This window comes from Chlorocebus sabaeus, chromosome 6, assembly GCF_047675955.1.
Source record: "Chlorocebus sabaeus isolate Y175 chromosome 6, mChlSab1.0.hap1, whole genome shotgun sequence".
In the NCBI taxonomy this organism is placed as follows: domain Eukaryota; kingdom Metazoa; phylum Chordata; class Mammalia; order Primates; family Cercopithecidae; genus Chlorocebus; species Chlorocebus sabaeus.
In genome coordinates this window covers 8,709,650-8,727,212 of record NC_132909.1, presented here as the reverse complement: position 1 = coordinate 8,727,212, position 17,563 = coordinate 8,709,650, and the positions used below count along the sequence as shown (strand labels likewise).

The following is a 17,563-nucleotide window of genomic DNA, read 5'->3' as shown; positions in this document are numbered from 1 at the left end:
CAGGCTTATCAGTCAAATACTTGATGTCATCTGATTGGCTAAGACTACTGGTGTTCAATTTCCCATTCTAGATACGGTGCAGGCGTACCCACACCCTACACCACCAAAGTGGCTGTAAACCTTAGTTCTTCTTCTAAGGCCGTGATGTCCTTTTATTTCCCATTTGGCTCAACTCCTTAGGCTACCGTACCACTTAGTCAAGAAGGTGGCCAACTGGGACCGGTGGAAAAGGCAAGGACACAAACTTGTGCCTTTAAGATTCTGATTCTAGCTATGGAAGGGGACTGAAGTTAGATTATAGTGTCATGGAGCTACAATTCCACTCTACGTGTTATGCCTTACAGCAAGTGGAAGATGTTCCAAAGGGGATCCCATGCTAGTATATATCCAGTACCCCATAGTAGGTTAGCTGGGATTACAGGTGACCGCCACCATGCCCAGCTAATTTTTGTATTTTTAGTAGAGACAGGGTTTTGCCATGTTGGCCAGGCTGGTCTCGAACTCCTGACCTCAGGTGATCCACCCACCTCGGCCTTCCAAAGTGCTGGGATTACAGACGTGAGCCACCGTGCCCAGCCAGACTATGCATTCTTAGGTGACCAATATATAGTTAGCTAGCTCTATGTGTGGCCGGCAGTCTCCAGACACCCAGCCACCATTGCTCTTATCGGGATCCTGGGGCCTTAGCCTTTATCCTAGTCTAAAGGTGTCCTACTTTAGACTAGGATAAAGGTGTAGGACACCTTTAGACTAGGATAAAGGCTTTTATCCTAGTCTCAGCTTCCCGAGTAGCACTTTGGGAGGCCAAGGCAGGTGGATCACTTGAGGTCAGGAGTTCAAGACAAGCCTGGCCAACATGGTGAAACCCCATCTCTACTACAAATACAAAAATTAGCCAGGTGTGGTGGCATGTGCCTATAATCCCAGCTACTCAGGAAGCTGAGGCACAGAATTTTGGTTTCCCAGAAGCCAAAATCTGGGAATGCCCAGAAACAAACTGTAGCTAAATGGCATGGGTGCCTGCAACAGAAGTACACAAACTAGCACAGGGCTCTGTTTCCTGCTTGGCCCTGTCACCTATGTGACAGCTGAAGGACAGTCTTTGACAGAGGCACTGAGCCTCCACAGATTCCCTCCTTTATATAAGAGGGACAGGGCCCAATTCTTGACCAGGCCTGGTACACAGATGGCTTGTCACGAGGCAATCCTTGCACCTGTATCCAGCTGTCCACTGAGAGTGTCTGGCTCAATACAGGCAAAGGACATAGTAACCAATGGGCTGAGCTGCAAGCTGCCTGGATGGTTGCTTCTAGGAGCCGGACCCAATAGTCCTGTGCACTGACATCTGGGCACCGTGTTTAAGGGGCCTACCATGCACCTACTATAAGGAGAAACACAGGACTGGATGGTAGCAGGCAGTCCCCTTTAGGGGGCTGATATGGAAGAACATTTTTCACCGCACCTGGGGGATGCATGTAACAGTCTAGCATCTGGATGCCCACACTGCATAATATCCCTATTGTCTTACTCCAGCCTCACATGACACTTTGTAGAGATGGGGCCAACCTATTTGGTACTGCAAACCAAGCACCAGGCCACTGCCGGGGGTGGTGCTCTCTGAGAAGGACATGACTTCCAGTTTCTTGTAAAATGACCATGAGGCTGGGTGCAGTGGTACATGCCTGTAATCCCAGCACTTTGGAAGGCCGAGGCAGGTGGATCACCTGAGGTCAGCAGTTCGAGAGCAGCCTGGCCAGTATGGCAAAACGCTGCCTCTACTAAAAATACAAAAAATTAGCCGGGCATGATGGCAGGCGCCTATAATCCCAGCTACTCGGGAGGCTGAGGCAGGAGAATCGCTTGAACCCGAGAGGCGGAGGTTGCTGCAGTGAGCCGAGAGCCAGCTACTGCACTCCAGCCTGGGCAACAAGAGTGAAACTCTGTCTCAAAAAGAAAAAAATGACTATGACTTGCTCCTTCTTGTACTCACTAAACATCTCACTTTTCACCCATAGATGGTATGCAGCAAACCTCTTACCAGCTGGGCACAGATGGTGGTCTCTCTCCAGAACAAAACAGACTGTTGGATCTGCAGAGAGCTGCCCCTCTCCTCCACTGTGGGCGTGCCATGGTGCATCCCAGCAGCGAACCTGAGTACCTGAAGCCACTTGGATATTCATTACTCTTTTCTGTTGTAGTTTGTATTGCTGCTGTGGTTCAGGCCGCAATGCTCTTCTGCATACCTGGCCCCAGGGAAATGATGGAGGAATGGCACAAGAATGTGAGGGCCATTCAAAGGTATGTTAGAGTGGCCAGGTCGCAGTGGCTCACGCCTGTAAACCCAGCACTTTGGGAGGCCAAGGCAGGCGGATCACTTGAGGTCAGGAGTTCAAGACCAGCATGGCCAACATGGTGAAACCCCATCTCTACTAAAAATACAAAAATTAGCCGGGTGTGGTGGTGAGGGCCTGTCATCCTAGCTACTTGGGAGGCTGAGGCACGAGAATCACTTGAACTCGGGAGGCAGAGGTTGCAGTGAGCCGAGATCACACCACTGCACTCTAGCCTTGGCGACAGAGACTCCATCTAAAAACAAAAAACAAAAAACAAAAACAAAAACAAACACAAGGTGGGTATGCTGGAGTGGAGTGTATATGGTAGACACGCCTGGCAGCAATAACTTAAGCACACCCTAAGGTTGAGGGCTACTGCATGGAGGTTGCTGGGGGAGGGTGCTAAGTGAAAGTGTTATGTAAACTGCATGCGTTTTGCAGGTGGTTGTGGTTCTCCTATCCAGCTCACCACCACCGGATCACCCTGTAAGTTCCCTCAAATAAACCCTATGTCTTGTTTGCTAGCCCTGGGCCTCTTCGTCAGCCTCTTGAACCTGGCGCCATCCCTGTTGAAGCGTCCCGCATGTCAGGGAGGCAAATTAGAAACCAGAATTAGGCCAGGTGCAGTGACTCACGCACTTTGGGAGGCTGAGGCGGGCCGATCCCTTGAGGCCAGGAGTTCGAGACTAGCCTGGCCAACATGGCAAAACCCCACCTCTACTAGAAATACAAAACTTAACTGGACACAGTGGTGAGCACCTGTAATCCCAGCTACTTGGGAGGCTGAGACATAAGAATCGCTTGAGCCTGGGAGGTGGAGGTTGCAGTGAGCTGAGATCGCGCCACTGCACTCCAGCTTGGGCAATAGAGCGAGGCTGTCTCAAAAAAAAAAAAAAAAAAAAAAAAAGGCCAGGTGCAGTGACTCACGCCTGTAATCCTAACACCTTGGGAGGCCAAGATGGGCGGATCATGAGGTCAGGAGTTCGAGACCAGCCTGGCTAACATGGTGAAACCCCATCTCCACTAAAAGTACAAAAATTGGCTGGGCGTGGTGGTGCAACCCTGTAATCCCAGCTACTCAGAAGGCTGAGGCAGGATAATTGCTTGAACCTGGGAGGCGGAGTTTGCAGTGAGCCAAGACTGAGCCACTGTACTCCAGCCTGGGCAACAGGGCAAGACTCTGTCAAAAAAAAAAAAAAAAAGAAAGAGAATTGTGTTCGCAGCCGCTGTCGCTCTCTAACGCCAGCGCTGCCTCTCACTCGCCGAGCTCCAGCCGAAGGAGAAGGGGGGTAAGTAAGGAGGTCTCTGTACCATGGCTGATACAAAGCAGACTGCCCGAAAATCGACCGGTGGTAAAGCACCCAGGAAGCAACTGGCTACAAAAGCCGCTCGCATGAGTGCGCCCTCTACTGGAGGGGTGAAGAAACCTCATCGTTACAGGCCTGGTACTGTGGCACTCCGTGAAATTAGACGTTATCAGAAGTCCACTGAACTTCTGATTCGCAAACTTCCCTTCCAGCGTCTGGTGCGAGAAATTGCTCAGGACTTTAAAACAGATCTGCGCTTCCAGAGCGCAGCTATCGGTGCTTTGCAGGAGGCAAGTGAGGCCTATCTGGTTGGCCTCTTTGAAGACACCAACCTGTGTGCTATCCATGCCAAACGTGTAACAATTATGCCAAAAGACATCCAGCTAGCACGCCGCACACGTGGAGAACGTGCTTAAGAATCCACTATGATGGGAAACATTTCATTCTAAAAAAAAAAAAAAAAAAAAAAATTCTCTTCTTCCTGTTATCGATAGTTCTGAACGTTAGATATTTTTTTTCCATGGGGTCAAAAGGTACCTAAGTATATGATTGCGAGTGGAAAAATAGGGGACAGAAATCAGGTATTGGCAGTTTTTCCATTTTCATTTGTGTGTGAATTTTTAATATAAATGCAGAGGCATAAAGCATTAATGCAAGTTAAAATGTTTCAGTGAACAAGTTTCAGCGGTTCAACTTTATAATAATTATAAATAAACCTGTTAAATTTTTCTGGACAATGCCAGCATTTGGATTTTTTTTAAAACAAGTAAATTTCTTATTAACAGCAACTAAATGGTGTTTGTAGCATTTTTATCAGACAGTAGATTCCATCCATCACTATACTTTTCTGAGTTGTCTTACATGCAAGTAACATGTTTTTAATGTTGTCTGTCTTCTGTGCTGTTCCTGTAAGCTTGCTATTAAAATACATTAAACTATAAAAAAAAAAAGAGAGAGAGAAAGAAACAGATACTAAGAAGGAAATAAAATACTTTTTTTTTTCTTTCTTTCTTTTCTTGAGATTGTAAGCCCCTACTTTTCAATCCCCCTCTCCCAAGTTCCACCTCCAAAACTGGACCAGGATGGTGGGGAGGTGGGTGGGAGGGGCCTTGAGACAGAAAGGAGGATGAGTGCCTGGGTTCCCAAAAGGGAGGAGGTTGAAGACCCAGACTATTTGATGAGAAGGAGGAGCCCACCGCCTTCTCTCTCCCATCCCCACATGACCCGATTCAATAGCATGAGTCTTCAAGCAGATAAAGCATTTGGACTGGGGGATGGAGGGGCTGGGCTAATAGAGCACAGGAGCCAATGGGTGATGACACGGAGCGGCACGCCCCCTCCAGCCCTCCTGTCTTCAAGCTTGAAGAGCCAGACTTCAGAGGTCTGGAAACTCCCGGTGCCTCTGCTCTTTCCTTTCTGCAGACCCACCTCTTGAGTCCTGCCTGCCAGTGGTGGGGATGTCTTCTTTTCCTTTATCACTGAAACTTACCCGTGGGCTCTAAGCAATCTAAAAGGCTGAGATCTCTGAGCATTTAAGGGAAACCCATTTCCTGGATCTTTGGGAATCCCAGTCACCTCTGCCCCCATCCCCAGCAGGTAACTGACAGGCCCCAGTCTCTTTGTGGGGAGTACTTCAGCACCCTCATGGCACTACCCTCCCACAAGTTCTTAGAGACCCACTCAGTGATCATCCACTGGGCAAGTTCAGTTGATTTGACCCTGGGATAAAAACCAGTGGTGCCCGGTACTGAGCAGCAATGGGACCTTTGGTGGGCTCAGCAAAACAGCTTGTTAGTAACTGGTTGTGGCACTGATTTACAGATGTACTTAGTCCACAACACAATGTTAAAACCTCAAGTGCAACTTTTTAGAAATAACTTTAGACCTATAATAGGATTATCATGTATCAGTAGCAAGCGCATTAATATCTTTCCCATCTTTGTTGAAGTCACCATTTCCCAGGTTTCCCTTGGCTAAAGGCCAACCCCTGGATAAGGCAAGCCTAGTGATCTAGCATCTGAGTTTGCCAGAGCAAGGGGAGGGCAGGAACTCAGGGCTGGACATTTGGCTTTAGAAAGACTGTGATATGGTTTGGCTGTGTCCCCATTTAAATCTCAACTTCAGTTGTATCTCCCAGAATTCCCATGTGTTGTGGGAGGAACCCAGGGGGAAGCAATTGAATCATGGGGGCTGGTGTTTTCCATGCTATTCTCATGATAGTGAATAAGTCTCATGAGATCTGATGGGTTATCAGGGGTTTCCACTTTTGCTTCATTTTCTCTCTTGCCACCACCATGTAAGAAGTGCCTTTCGCCTCCTGCCATGATTCTGAGACCTCTCCAGCCATGTGAAACTGTAAATCCAATTAAACCTTTTTGTTCCCAGTTTCAGGTATGTCTTTATCAGCAGCATGAAAACAAACTATACCAGTATAGTAAACTGGTACCAGTAGAGTTGGGCATTGCTGAAAAGATTCCCGAAAATGTGGAAGCAACTTTGGAACTGGGTAACAGGCAGATATTGGAACAGTTTGGAGGGTTCAGAAGAAGACAGGAAAATGTGGGAAAGTTTGGAACCTCCTAAAGACCTATTGAATGGTTTTGACAAAAATGCTGATATGAACAATAAGGTCCAGGCTGAGGTGGTCTCGGATGGAGATGAGGGACTTGTTGGGTACTGGAGCAAAGATGACTTTTTGTTATGTTTTAGCAAAGAGACTAGTGGCATCTTGCCCCTGCCCTAGAGATGTGTGGAACTTTGAACTTGAGAGAGATGATTTAGGGTATCTGGCAGAAGAAATTTCTAAGCAGCAAAGTATTCAGAAGGTGACTTGGGTGCTGTTAAAAGCATTCAGTTTTAAAAGGGAAATGGCATAAAAGTTCAGAAAATTTGCAGCCTGATGATGCAGTAGAAAAGAAAAACCCATTTATGAGGAGAAATTCAAGCCAGCTGCAGAAATTTGCATGAGTAGCAAGGAGCCTAATGTTAATCCCTAAGACCCTGGGGAAAATGTCTCCAGGCCACATCAGAGACATTCATGGCAGCCCCTCCCATCACAGGCCCAGAGGCCCAGGAGGAAAAAGTGGTTTTGTGGGCCAGGCCCAGGGTCCCTGTGCTGTGTGCAGCCTAGGGACTTGGTGCCCTGTGTCCCAGCCACTCCAGCCATGGCTGAAAGGGGCCAATGTACAGCTCGGGCTGTGGCTTCAGATAGTAGAAGCCTCAAGCCTTGGCAACTTCCACGTGGTGTTGAGCCTGCGGGTGCACAGAAGTCAAGACGTGAGGTTTGGGAACCTCTGCCTAGATTTCAGAAGATGTATGCAAATGCCTGGATGCCCAGGAACAAGTTTTCTGTAGGGGCAGAGCCCTCATGGAGAACCTCTGCTAGGGAGGGAAATGCAGTAGGGAAATGTGGAGTCAGAGTTCCTACTGGGGCACTGCCTAGTGGAGCTGTGAGAAGAGGTCCGCTGTCCTTCAGACTCCAGAATGGTAGATCCACTGACAGCTTGCACCATGAGCCTGGAAAAGCCACACTCAACACCAGCCCGTGAAAGCAGCTGGAAGGGGGGCTGTACCCTGCAAAGTCACAGAGGTGGAACTAAGACCATGAGAACCCACCTTTTGCATCAGCATGACCGGGATGTGAGATCTGGAGTCAGAGGAGATTAGGGAGTTTTAAAATTTGACTCCCCTTCTAGATTTTGGACTTGCATCGGCCCTATAACCCCTTTGCTTTGGCCAATTTCTCCCATTTGGAATGGCTGTATTTACCCAATACCAGTAACCCCATGGTATCTAGGAAGTAACTAGCTTGTTTTTGATTTTATAGGCTCATAGGTGGAAGGGACTTGCCTTGTCTCAGATGAGACTTTGGACTTTTGGGTTAATGCTGAAATGAGTTGAGACTTTGGGGGTCTGTTGGGAAGGCATGATTGCTTTTGAAATGTGAGGACATGAGATTTGAAGGGGCCAGGGGCAGAATGATATGGTTTGGCTGTGTCCCCATTTAAACATCAACTTCAATTATATCTCCCAGAATTCCCATGTGTTATGGGAGGGACCCAGGGGGAGGTAATCGAATCATGGGGGCTGGTCTTTTCCATCCTAATCTCATGATAGTGAATAAGTCTCACGAGATCTGATGGGTTTATCAGGGGTTTCCGCTTTTGCTTCTTCCTCATTTTTTCTCTTGCTGCCGTCATGTAAGAAGTGCCTTTCACCTTCCACCATGACTGAGGCCTCCCCAGCCATGTGGAACTGTAAGTCCAATTAAACCTTTTTGTTTCCAGTTTCAGGTATGTCTTTATTAGCAGTGTGAAAATGAACTAATACAGATTGGAAGCCTTGTGACAGGAAAACTGAACATCTCAGACATCTATAGAAAAAAAAGATCTGCTTACATCCTGGAGTTAATGTAGACTGATTTATTGACTAACAGCATTACTCCTCCAGCTCCATTCCAGGAGACAGGCACCCCAGAAGTAGCAGGACTGGTAGACATCACTAGTATTGTATATAAGTTGTACATGTATGTGTGTTGAGGAAGATGATGGGGAAAACAATGATGGTGGTCACCAGATAAGATGGGACCAAGGAGGGGATTGCAAGGCCAGGCCCTATGAACCCCCTCCAAAGAACGCCCTCCTCTTGGAAATAAAAGTGGTTCTGGATCCAGGGACATCGACAGTTGCAAGCTGATATTAAGAGTTGCCCATTGGATCTGTTCTAAGGGATATGTGATGTGAAGCCAAATGAATGAAGTTAAGAAGTCACATGAGAGGTTGATGGGTACTTTGTTTCATCACCTTGTAGAATTTCTTCCTTTTGAACCTCTTTACTGGGTGTTAGCTGGTGACTTAGGGGTAGGGATGTGGAGGCTGTAATAGGCCTGTCTCTGCTCTTGGGCCTGAAGGGAATCCTATGTATGAGGCAGTATACAAAGTATGCAGGGATGGGGAGGATGACAATGGCAAAAAGGGTGATCATCAAGAGCAGCGCCCATGGTGGGTATGGTCGAAGCACCTCTTTTGACTGTGGAGAGATGGGAAAAAGGTTCAGAATATCAAAATCCCCAAGAGAAGAGGAAGAGTTGTGGAGGGGAAGGGTGGGTGGGGAACTAAAGCAGAAAACCCATGAGTCTTCTGGCATAAGAGAATGAGATGACTGGGTTCTTTCACCCAGAGTGAATTGAAAGGTCTGGCCCCCCACTCCCAAAGGGGTTCTGGGTCCTGGGGGAGGCTCACAGTGCTTGAGTCCCAGGACATGTAGGTGATCGGCTTCATACAAAGACGAACCATCACAGTCACAAACAGGATAAGCAGCACAACTGGACACACACAAGGCCACAGCCAACCATAGATGGGAGAGATGGGGTGGCCCAACAGGATCGTCAGGTCTGCAAGGAACCTGGGGAAGGGCCACCAGAGTGTGGGATGCCCAGTTAGGCCTCACCACCTTGGCGGCAGGGCCAGCCCAACCTTGGCATCTTTCAAACATTCTATTGTATCTCTAATCTCCTGTTTCATCTCAAGTCTTGTCCTCTCTCATCTTCTCCCTAGTCGGTCTGTCGTCTATCCCAACCCAAGAAAATTTTCCAAACACCCCTCTCCTGCTCAAGAACTTTCCATGGGTATCCAATGGCCTCAGAAGAAAGGTCAAGTCTCTTTCATTCATCCCATAAATATCAGAACGTCTATGATGTGCCAGGAACTCTTCTAAGTGCTGGATATCTAGCAGTGAACAACACGGATAAAAGAAAGTGGCATTTGGCCCCTGGGGAACGTATCTAGTTTATTTCAGCCACCTATCGAGTCTCTTTTAGTACATATTCTCAATTTCAATAAATATACAAGTGGGGTCTTTTGGTCTAGGGTGCCCATCACCCTATCTCCACCTATTCATCTGTCCAGGCTCTGCTCAAGCATCCTCTTCTCTAGGCCACCTTCCCTAACTCTCCAGTCTTCCTTAACTAATCATCTGTGTCCCCAGAGCTTCCCTGGCTACCTCTACTATAGACTTACATTCCACAGTTGTGTCTTCCAGGTCTCACTCCCAGATTATCTTGTTCTCTTTCCCAGGTAGCTCTACCTTCCAGAATCAGACCACTTCTCTTAATCCACAATTCTTCTACTTTTGACCAAGCCATTCTTAGCTCTCATTTGAAATATTACATAGCCTTCATGAGGCAGGGGTGGCTCATGCTTGTAATCCCAGCACTTTGGGAGGCTGAGGCAGGTGATCACGAGGTCAAGAGTTCAAGACCAGCCTGGCCAACATGGTGTAACCCCATCTCTACTCAGAATACAAAAATTAGCTGGGCGTGGTGGTGCATGCCTATAATCCCAGCTACTCAGAAGGCTGAGGGAGGAGAATTGCTTGAACCTGGGAGGCAGACTTTGCAGTGAGCTGAGATCACACCACTGCACTCCAGCCTGGGCAACAGAGCAAGACTCCATCTCAGAAAGAAAAAAACAAACAAAAACAAAAGAAATATTACATAGCTTCCAACTCTTATCCTGGCTTCACTCTGGACCCTTCCTGATCTATTCTCCACACAGCAGCCATAGATACCTTTTTAAAAAACAAATCTAATAATGGCAACTTCCACCTGAAAATGTCATTCTCCTACTCAAAACCTTCCAATGCTTCATCTCTCATTCTGCATACAAAGCTGACTCCTATAGTGGCTTACAAAACCCTACATGATTTGGCCCCCATCATTTCTCTAGCGCCATCTCCTAATATCTTCTATTCCAGCCTCTCTGACTTCCTTTTTTCTCAAAAACTCTAGGCATTATGCTTCCTCTGGCCTTGGTAATTTGTTTCCCTGCAGGGAGCACTTTCCTCAAAGTCTTGTCATGACTCCCTCCCTCCTATTATTCAGGAGTCTGCTCACATGTCACCTTATCAGAAAGGCCCTCCCTGAAGGCTTACCTGGATGGGTGCCCACACACACTCCCACTATGGGCCATCTGACCTCACCCTTTGATTCTTCCTATCACTTATATTTATTCTCAATGTTTTTATTCTTTCTTTGCTAATTGGTTATTGTCTCTCTAGACCACTAAAATGTAAGCTTTCTGAGAATAGGAATACTTCTTTTATTCAATGCTCCTATCCTTGATGACTAAAACAGTGCCTGGCACATATGCAGCACCCAAAATATATGTGAAAATGGATGAATGAATAAAAAGGTTTCCCAGAAGGCTCTGAAATTAACAGTCTCTATGTCACACTAGTTGGGCAACAGTAGAGGCAACAAGAAAGGGGTCAACCTTCCCGATAGTCCCATGCTTTGTGAGAACCTGGGCTTAGGACTTCACCTCCTGGCCCCATAGGCCCAGGATACAGCCATGGTTTCAAATATGGCAATGACGATGATGGGCAAGACTATCCAGTGGTTACTCAGCAGTTTGATGAAGTGGCTGCCTGAAGGTTGAGTGAAGAAGAGGCCACACGCGAACATGAGCAGAAAGAGTCCCACTGGAGAAAACATGAGATCTGGATCAAGGTTAGAAGTCAGGGCTGGGTGACAAGGGCTAAGTAGAGGTCATAGACCAGGACTGGTGGCAGACCCAGTGGTGGCCGGGCGCGGTGGCTTACATCTGTAATCCAAGCATTTTGGGAAGCTGAAGTGGGCAGATTGCTTAAGCCCAGGAGTCTGAGACCAGCCTGGGCAACATGGCGAAAGCCCGTCTCTACCAAAACTTCAAAACTTAGCCGGGCGTGGTGGCGCATGCCTATGGTCCCAACTACTGGGGAGGCTGAGGTGGGAGGATGACTTGAACCCAGGAGGCAGAAGTTGCAGTAAGCCAAGATCACACCACTGCACACCAGCCTGGACTACCGGGACCCTGTCCCAAAAAAAAATCCCAGTGGTGTCAGGGGTCAGGGTCATTGTTAGGAGTAGGGCCTAGGTCAGAGTACCTATGAGCAGCTTTGTATGTTTCCTGAAGAAAGAGAAGTTGTCCTGGAGTGGAGTAACGATGCCCTGCAGAATCCCTATTGCGCTGCTCAGCCCCATGGTCAGCAACATCAGGAAGAAGATAAAAGACCAGAAGACAGACAGAGGAAGGAAGGACATGGCTTCAACAAAGGACAGGAATACAAACTTTGGGCCCTCGCTAGCCTGCGAAGAGAGAACAAACAGGTGTTGAAGTGTCATTGAACTAAACAATAACAAAAAAATATAGACAAGTATACACTCTATCTTCCCTGGAAAACTCCTGAAAATCCCTGGATCACTGAGAAAATCAGATCGCCAAGCCAGCCCATAGTGGGAGTGTGTGTGGGCACCAATCCAGATACGACTTCAGGGAGGGCCTTTCCGATAAGGTGACATGTGAGCAGACTCCTGAACGATAGGAGGGAGGGAGTCATTGATTTTTCTGACATGGAAAAATCAATCCAGCTAGCATTATCCTTGGAAGGCCATTCTGCAAACTATAGTACTTCGTATTACTAAGCGCCACAGATTATCCTGGTGCTTCTGGGATTTTTTTCTCGTGCTAATAAAAGCAAAAATTTCTGTTGTGCCAAGGGCTTTCAGACTCAGTTATTTTTACTGACCTTAAGAAACTGAGTCTCTATGTTGCATTCAGTCACCTCGTGGAGAACCATGCTTTTGATGTGCTGGGGAAGGCCATTGAACCAGGTGTTGTAGATGGAGGTCGGGTTGTCAAGCAGGTCGAGAGGGGGCTTGGCGTCAGGAGGCAGTTTCCCTAGGTTTATCAGCTTTAAAAGTATTTCAGCATTCCTGGGGATAGGGGGTGGAATCAAATTGAACCATTTGGCCCAGTAGGAGATGGTCTCCTTTTCCTTTATCTTCAAGATAAAAACGGCTATCACTGGCTTAGCATTAGTGATCTGGGTAAGATAGAGCCTGGGATGAAACCTAGAAGGCACCCGCCTTCAGGGACATGAATTCGTTTGTGTAATCCTGGAGAATTTATGACCATGGGAGAGCCTAGGAGAAGCATTTTCTAGTCTTCTTGGGGACTCAGTGGTCTCTGCTCTAGTGATGGGGTTTCTTATTCACTGTCTACCTTCCCTCTTGGCTGAGACTAACGGGTAAAAGCCAACTTTCTAAACCTCCTGTTACAGCATGTCCGGGAGCACAGAGACTATGATGATAATGTTCCCATGGAGTTGTGCTGTGTGAGAGCAGCTGCTGGTTCGACTTTTTGATGTGAGCCCTGATGACCATTTTGGCCTCATATGTCCCTATGGCTCTCTTCACATTCCATGTTCTGGCCACATCGTACCCTCTCACACACAACTTACAGTTTCAAGGCCCACCATACCCTCTCACACACAATACCGACTCCACCCCCACCGCCATTCTTCACTTGGCTAACTCCTACAAACCCTTAAAACTTCAGGTCATTGCTCTGTAAGAACTGCAATGGGCAGCTTGCCAAGATTCACTGATAAAAGCAAAAGGCAAGCAAGTAGAGTTTGATCACATTTTAGAAAATAAAATACTACATGCTATTCCAGTAATAAGCTAGAGATTTGAACCAATTTTCTCATTGGAAATAATTTAAAAGGCTGGAGGATTTTTTTTTTTTTTTTTTTTTTTGAGACCGAGTTTTGCTCTTGTTGTCCAGGCTGGAGTGCAATGGCGCAATCTTGGCTCACCGCAACCTCTGACTCCTGGGTTCAAGCAATTCTTCTGCCTCAGCCTCCCGAGTAGCTGAGATTACAGGCATGCACCACCGTGCCTGGCTAATTTTGTCGTATTTTTAGTAGAGACATGGTTTCTCTGTGTTGGTCAGGCTAGTCTTGAACTCCCGACCTCAGGTGATCTGCCTGCCTTGGCCTCTCAAAGTGCTGGGATTACAGGCGTGAGCCACCGTGCCCGGCCTGGAAGATATTTTTAAATCTTCTAATGAAATAAAAACGTTGACAAGATAATAAGGAATCATCAGGCAAAAACTGAAGTACAGGCAAAGCAGTGGAGAAAGGGGACTTCCAAATATACTTTGTCCCAAAGATGTATGCAAAATGCAACAAACTAGACCTGCACTTTCCAATTTTAAGACTTTTCAGATACAAAAGGGGGCCATGGAGGCCAGATATAAAGCACCAGAGCCTGCCCAAAATAAGGATCAGAATAGAAGTTCCCCACTTAAATCTGACAACTTCAAAGGGCTATACCTTCACAATAAAAATGAAGCAGAAGCTTTGCCCCTGGCCCTTCTCCATAACCAGGAATGCAAGGAAAGCTGGTTCAGAGATGATCTACAGACTTGATGCAATCCCAATTAACACCATAGCAGGCTTTTTCTTTTTCTTTTTTGAGATGGAGACTTGCTCTGTCGCCCAGGCTGGAGCGCATTGGTGCAATCTCCACTCACTGCAACCTCCGCCTCCCAGGTTCAAGTGATTCTCCTGCTTTGGCCTCCTGAGTAGCTGGGACTACAGGTGTGTGCCACCACATCCAGCTAATTTTTGTATTTGTTAGTAGAGATGGGGTTTCACCATATTGGCCAGACTGGTCTCAAATTCCTGACCTTGTGATCCACCCTCCTCAGCCTCCCGAAGTGCTGGGATTATAGGCGTGAGCCCACGCACCTGGGCTTGTTTTTCTTTATATTTGATCATGTATGTATGCATATCTACTAAGCAATATAATAACCACTATCCTGACTTTTATGATGGTTAACCTCTGGGAGGCAGTAAAGGGATTATGATTAGAAAAAGATACATGGAGAGCAGCTAGGGTTATTCTAGTTCTTAATACGGGTGATGCTTACTTCGTAGTTCGTTACACTGTACATTGTTTTATACATTTTTTTTTTTTTTTTTTTTTTTTTTTTTTGTTAGAGGCGGTGTCTCACCCAGCTGGCTTCAAATTCCTGGGTTCAAGCAATCCTCCCACCTCGGCCTCCCTAAGAGCTGGCATTACAGGCGTGAGCCACTGCTCCCAGCCTTGTTTTATGCATTTTTACATATGTATGTAATAGCTCATAATAAAAGGTTTCTTTTGAAAATACCCAAAAAGTTACCATTACACTCCCACCAGACTGGAAACAATTTAAAAGTCCAACCAAGTTTAATCAAGTGTTGTGCAAAAAGTAGAACAAATGGAAGTCTCACACATCCCTGATGGGAGGGTAATGCATTACACCACTTTGAAAACCAGACAATATATGATAAAATTGAAGGTGAGCACACCCTACTCAGCAATTCCTTTCCTAACTATATGCTGTCAAGAACTCTTGCACACGCACACATGTATATTCCCAGGCATCTTCTAGAAGAAAATGGTGGTTATTTGTGAGGGTTAGGATTACTAGGAGAGGCCGGAAGCAGTGGCTCATGCCTGTAATTCCAGCTCTTTGGAAGGCAGAGGCAGGAGGATAACTTGAGCCCAGGAGTTCAAGACCTGCCTGAGCAATGTAGTGGGACCCCGTTCTCAAAAATTTAAATTAAAAAAACAAACAAAAAAACCTACTCTGGGAAAGAAAGGAAGAGGAGGAGGAAGAAAAAAAAAGACTACTGGGAGAAATTCAACTCAGGGTTGCCTCCTCTGGAAGGCCCCATCTGACTAGCCCAAACAGAATGGCCGTCTCCTGTCCCCACCTATCACTTCAGTTACCCGTTAGCATAAGTTTTTGGCTGTCTCATTCTCTCCTTTCCTTCTCCCCAAAAAATTGAAAACTTAATGAAACAAGGACTGTGGTCAGATTCACCTGTCCAAGTGCTATGGTATAGAAAGAATACTTCCTAAATGTCTGATGGATGTTTTTGAAATTAATGCCTAAAAATAAGAAAAATAAGAAACAGGGGTGATCAGACAATTAAGGTTCTAGTACAGAGAATCCTTTTGGAGTTTCTGATAGATTGACAGAAATCCCCAATTCAGGAGTTGACAGTTAAGAATGGGGCCTTCTACCTCTCCATTTTTCCAAGGATAGCCTTGGAAGGGTCTCTGGGTGGTGTGGTCTTGGATGCTATTTTGTTGTGTATCTGGGATTAGAGTAGCCTTCAATGTTTTCCATTTTCAGTACATCCCTGTTAGCATATTCACTCTGAGGTGGAGAGCTGGCAATCTCTTAGTTTGAAGATTACTTTCTAGGGTGACAAAAGGCTCTGAGAAGGATAATACATGATAGGAGATTCTATTGTCTCCATTTTTAGCTATGGGGAAGGTATGCAAGTGCACCCAAGGTCGAAATGTGTGAACGTGGATCTTTGCAGCGCCTTTAAGGTTAGGGTCTTTGGGTTTGAAAATTCCCTGGGGCTGGGACCCTCCACAAGGGGGCTGGCCTTACCTCTCACAGCAGCGATGTGTGATGACTGTCGCCCAGAAGCCCAGGACAGAGAAGTTGAAAGATGTGACAATCAACAAAGTGAGCAGGTTTATCACAGACACGAGAAAGGCATCACTGAGACAGTTGTTGGACTGGGGCATGTAGGAGGCTAAGGAGGCAACAGAGCCAAGGCCTATGCCTGTGTTAAACAAAACTTGACCTCCTGCTGCAGACCACACACTCACATTGTACACATCCGATATCTAAAAGAGAGAAGACAAGTATAAGGGGGTTGTAAAAGAAGCAGCAGAGGACAACTATAATAGAAATGTTGCAGGGAGGAGAGAGGGAGATGCAGAAGGAAAGAATGGGGAAAGGAAGCTCTAAGAACAGGCAGCTGTGGTGCCCTACAAGGCCTGATGGAGGATTGAGGAGACAGATTTCACCTTGGCAACTACCAACTGTCGAAGGCCAAATTTTGCCCCTTCCAGCAGTAGACTCCGGACGAAGAAACCAATGATGATGAAATGAGGCAGCAGTACCAAGACACAGATCACCTGAATTGAGAGTGGGACATATCAGCACCTGTGTACCAGCAGGGGTCAACCAACAGGAGGGATCGAAAGTTCCGAGTCAGAAATGAATAGGAGTTAGAAGAAAGCCTTCAGCAAGAGTCGGGGCTAGTGGGAGTAAAAGGCCAGAGGAGCAAGAGATTAGGAGATCAACAAGTAACAAAGTGAGGTAAGGGCTAAAGCATCTGAGAATTTCAAGGAATCCAATACTGGTGGCTCACCTTCCCCGTGGACTTAAGCCCATTGATCATGAAAGCACCAACAAGACACCAGCAAACACAGAAGGGCAGGACCAGACTGTAGACTGGTGACCCGCCATCCTCGATTCTGTCTGAGGCCTTCAAGGTCTGCCGGTACCAGAAGTATATGGAGGGTGCTGTCTGTTCACATTCAGGATCTGGGGGGGACCTGGCTTTAGACATGCCTGCTAGACAAAGTACCCCCTCTTCTTCCTTATCCCCTCTCCCGCCTCCCTTTTCTCTTTCCCTCTCCCATTTCTTTTTCCTTCTTCTTCTTCTTCCTTGTCCCTCCCCACTCTCTCCTCTTCCAAATTCTCTTCTACTTCTACTTCTCCATTTTTCCCTTCTCCTCTTCTTTCACTTCCTCCTCACCAAAGCCACTGGAGTTCATCGTTAAGGGACATTTCTCCCATGGAACGGGAAACTGGAAGGACTGGCTCATGTAAAAGATGATCCAGGAATTGACCACATTGAAGTACAGGCCGAGGATGAAACACACCTGGGGGCCAAGGACGACATGGCTGGGGAGGAAGAGCCGGGACAGGAAAAGGGAGGGGATTTGACAGAGGATTGGGGAACCAAAGGGATCTGACCCATGGAGGTATTCATGGGGCGCATTTCAGGAGGAGGGTTGGGATGCGGGTGGGGTGTAAAAGTCAGGCCTGGGCAGCCATGGGCTCCTCACCATGAAGCTAGAATACCCCACACCACCAATCCAGGGGGCAATGATCTTCCATACACCCGTGCCACCCTGACGCATGCTCTGACCGGCTGCCATCTCCAGGAAGACAAGAGGAATCCCGACCAGGAACAGCATGAAGATGTAGATGGCGGCGAAACTGCCTGTGAAGAGGATTC

The 17,563-nt window shown here is 47.0% G+C and overlaps 2 protein-coding genes across 3 annotated transcripts in view; one reads left to right on the top strand and one right to left on the bottom strand.

Moving 5' to 3' along the window:
- Positions 1-3,630: 3,630 nt before the first annotated feature.
- LOC119621770 (histone H3.3A-like) lies at positions 3,631-4,433 on the top strand. The gene has a single exon (XM_037991907.2). It carries the CDS (start codon positions 3,646-3,648, stop codon positions 4,054-4,056), a length of 411 nt encoding a protein of 136 aa, XP_037847835.2. The 5' UTR covers positions 3,631-3,645; the 3' UTR covers positions 4,057-4,433.
- Positions 4,434-8,046: 3,613 nt separating this feature from the next.
- SLC6A16 (solute carrier family 6 member 16) overlaps positions 8,047-17,563 on the bottom strand; it is a 39,101-nt gene continuing 29,584 nt past the window's right edge. The window contains exons 4-13 of one of the 2 annotated variants that reach the window (XM_007997529.3): positions 17,391-17,548; positions 17,078-17,204; positions 16,688-16,863; positions 16,341-16,451; positions 15,916-16,157; positions 12,206-12,392; positions 11,564-11,765; positions 10,960-11,119; positions 8,881-9,043; positions 8,047-8,668 (exon numbers count right to left, since the gene is read on the bottom strand). In XM_007997529.3, coding sequence (XP_007995720.3) covers positions 8,399-8,668; positions 8,881-9,043; positions 10,960-11,119; positions 11,564-11,765; positions 12,206-12,392; positions 15,916-16,157; positions 16,341-16,451; positions 16,688-16,863; positions 17,078-17,204; positions 17,391-17,548 — 1,796 coding nt within the window. In that variant the 3' untranslated portion in view covers positions 8,047-8,398. The remainder of the gene's footprint in view (positions 8,669-8,880; positions 9,044-10,959; positions 11,120-11,563; positions 11,766-12,205; positions 12,393-15,915; positions 16,158-16,340; positions 16,452-16,687; positions 16,864-17,077; positions 17,205-17,390; positions 17,549-17,563) is intronic. The other variant, XM_073016196.1, reaches the window with a different exon arrangement.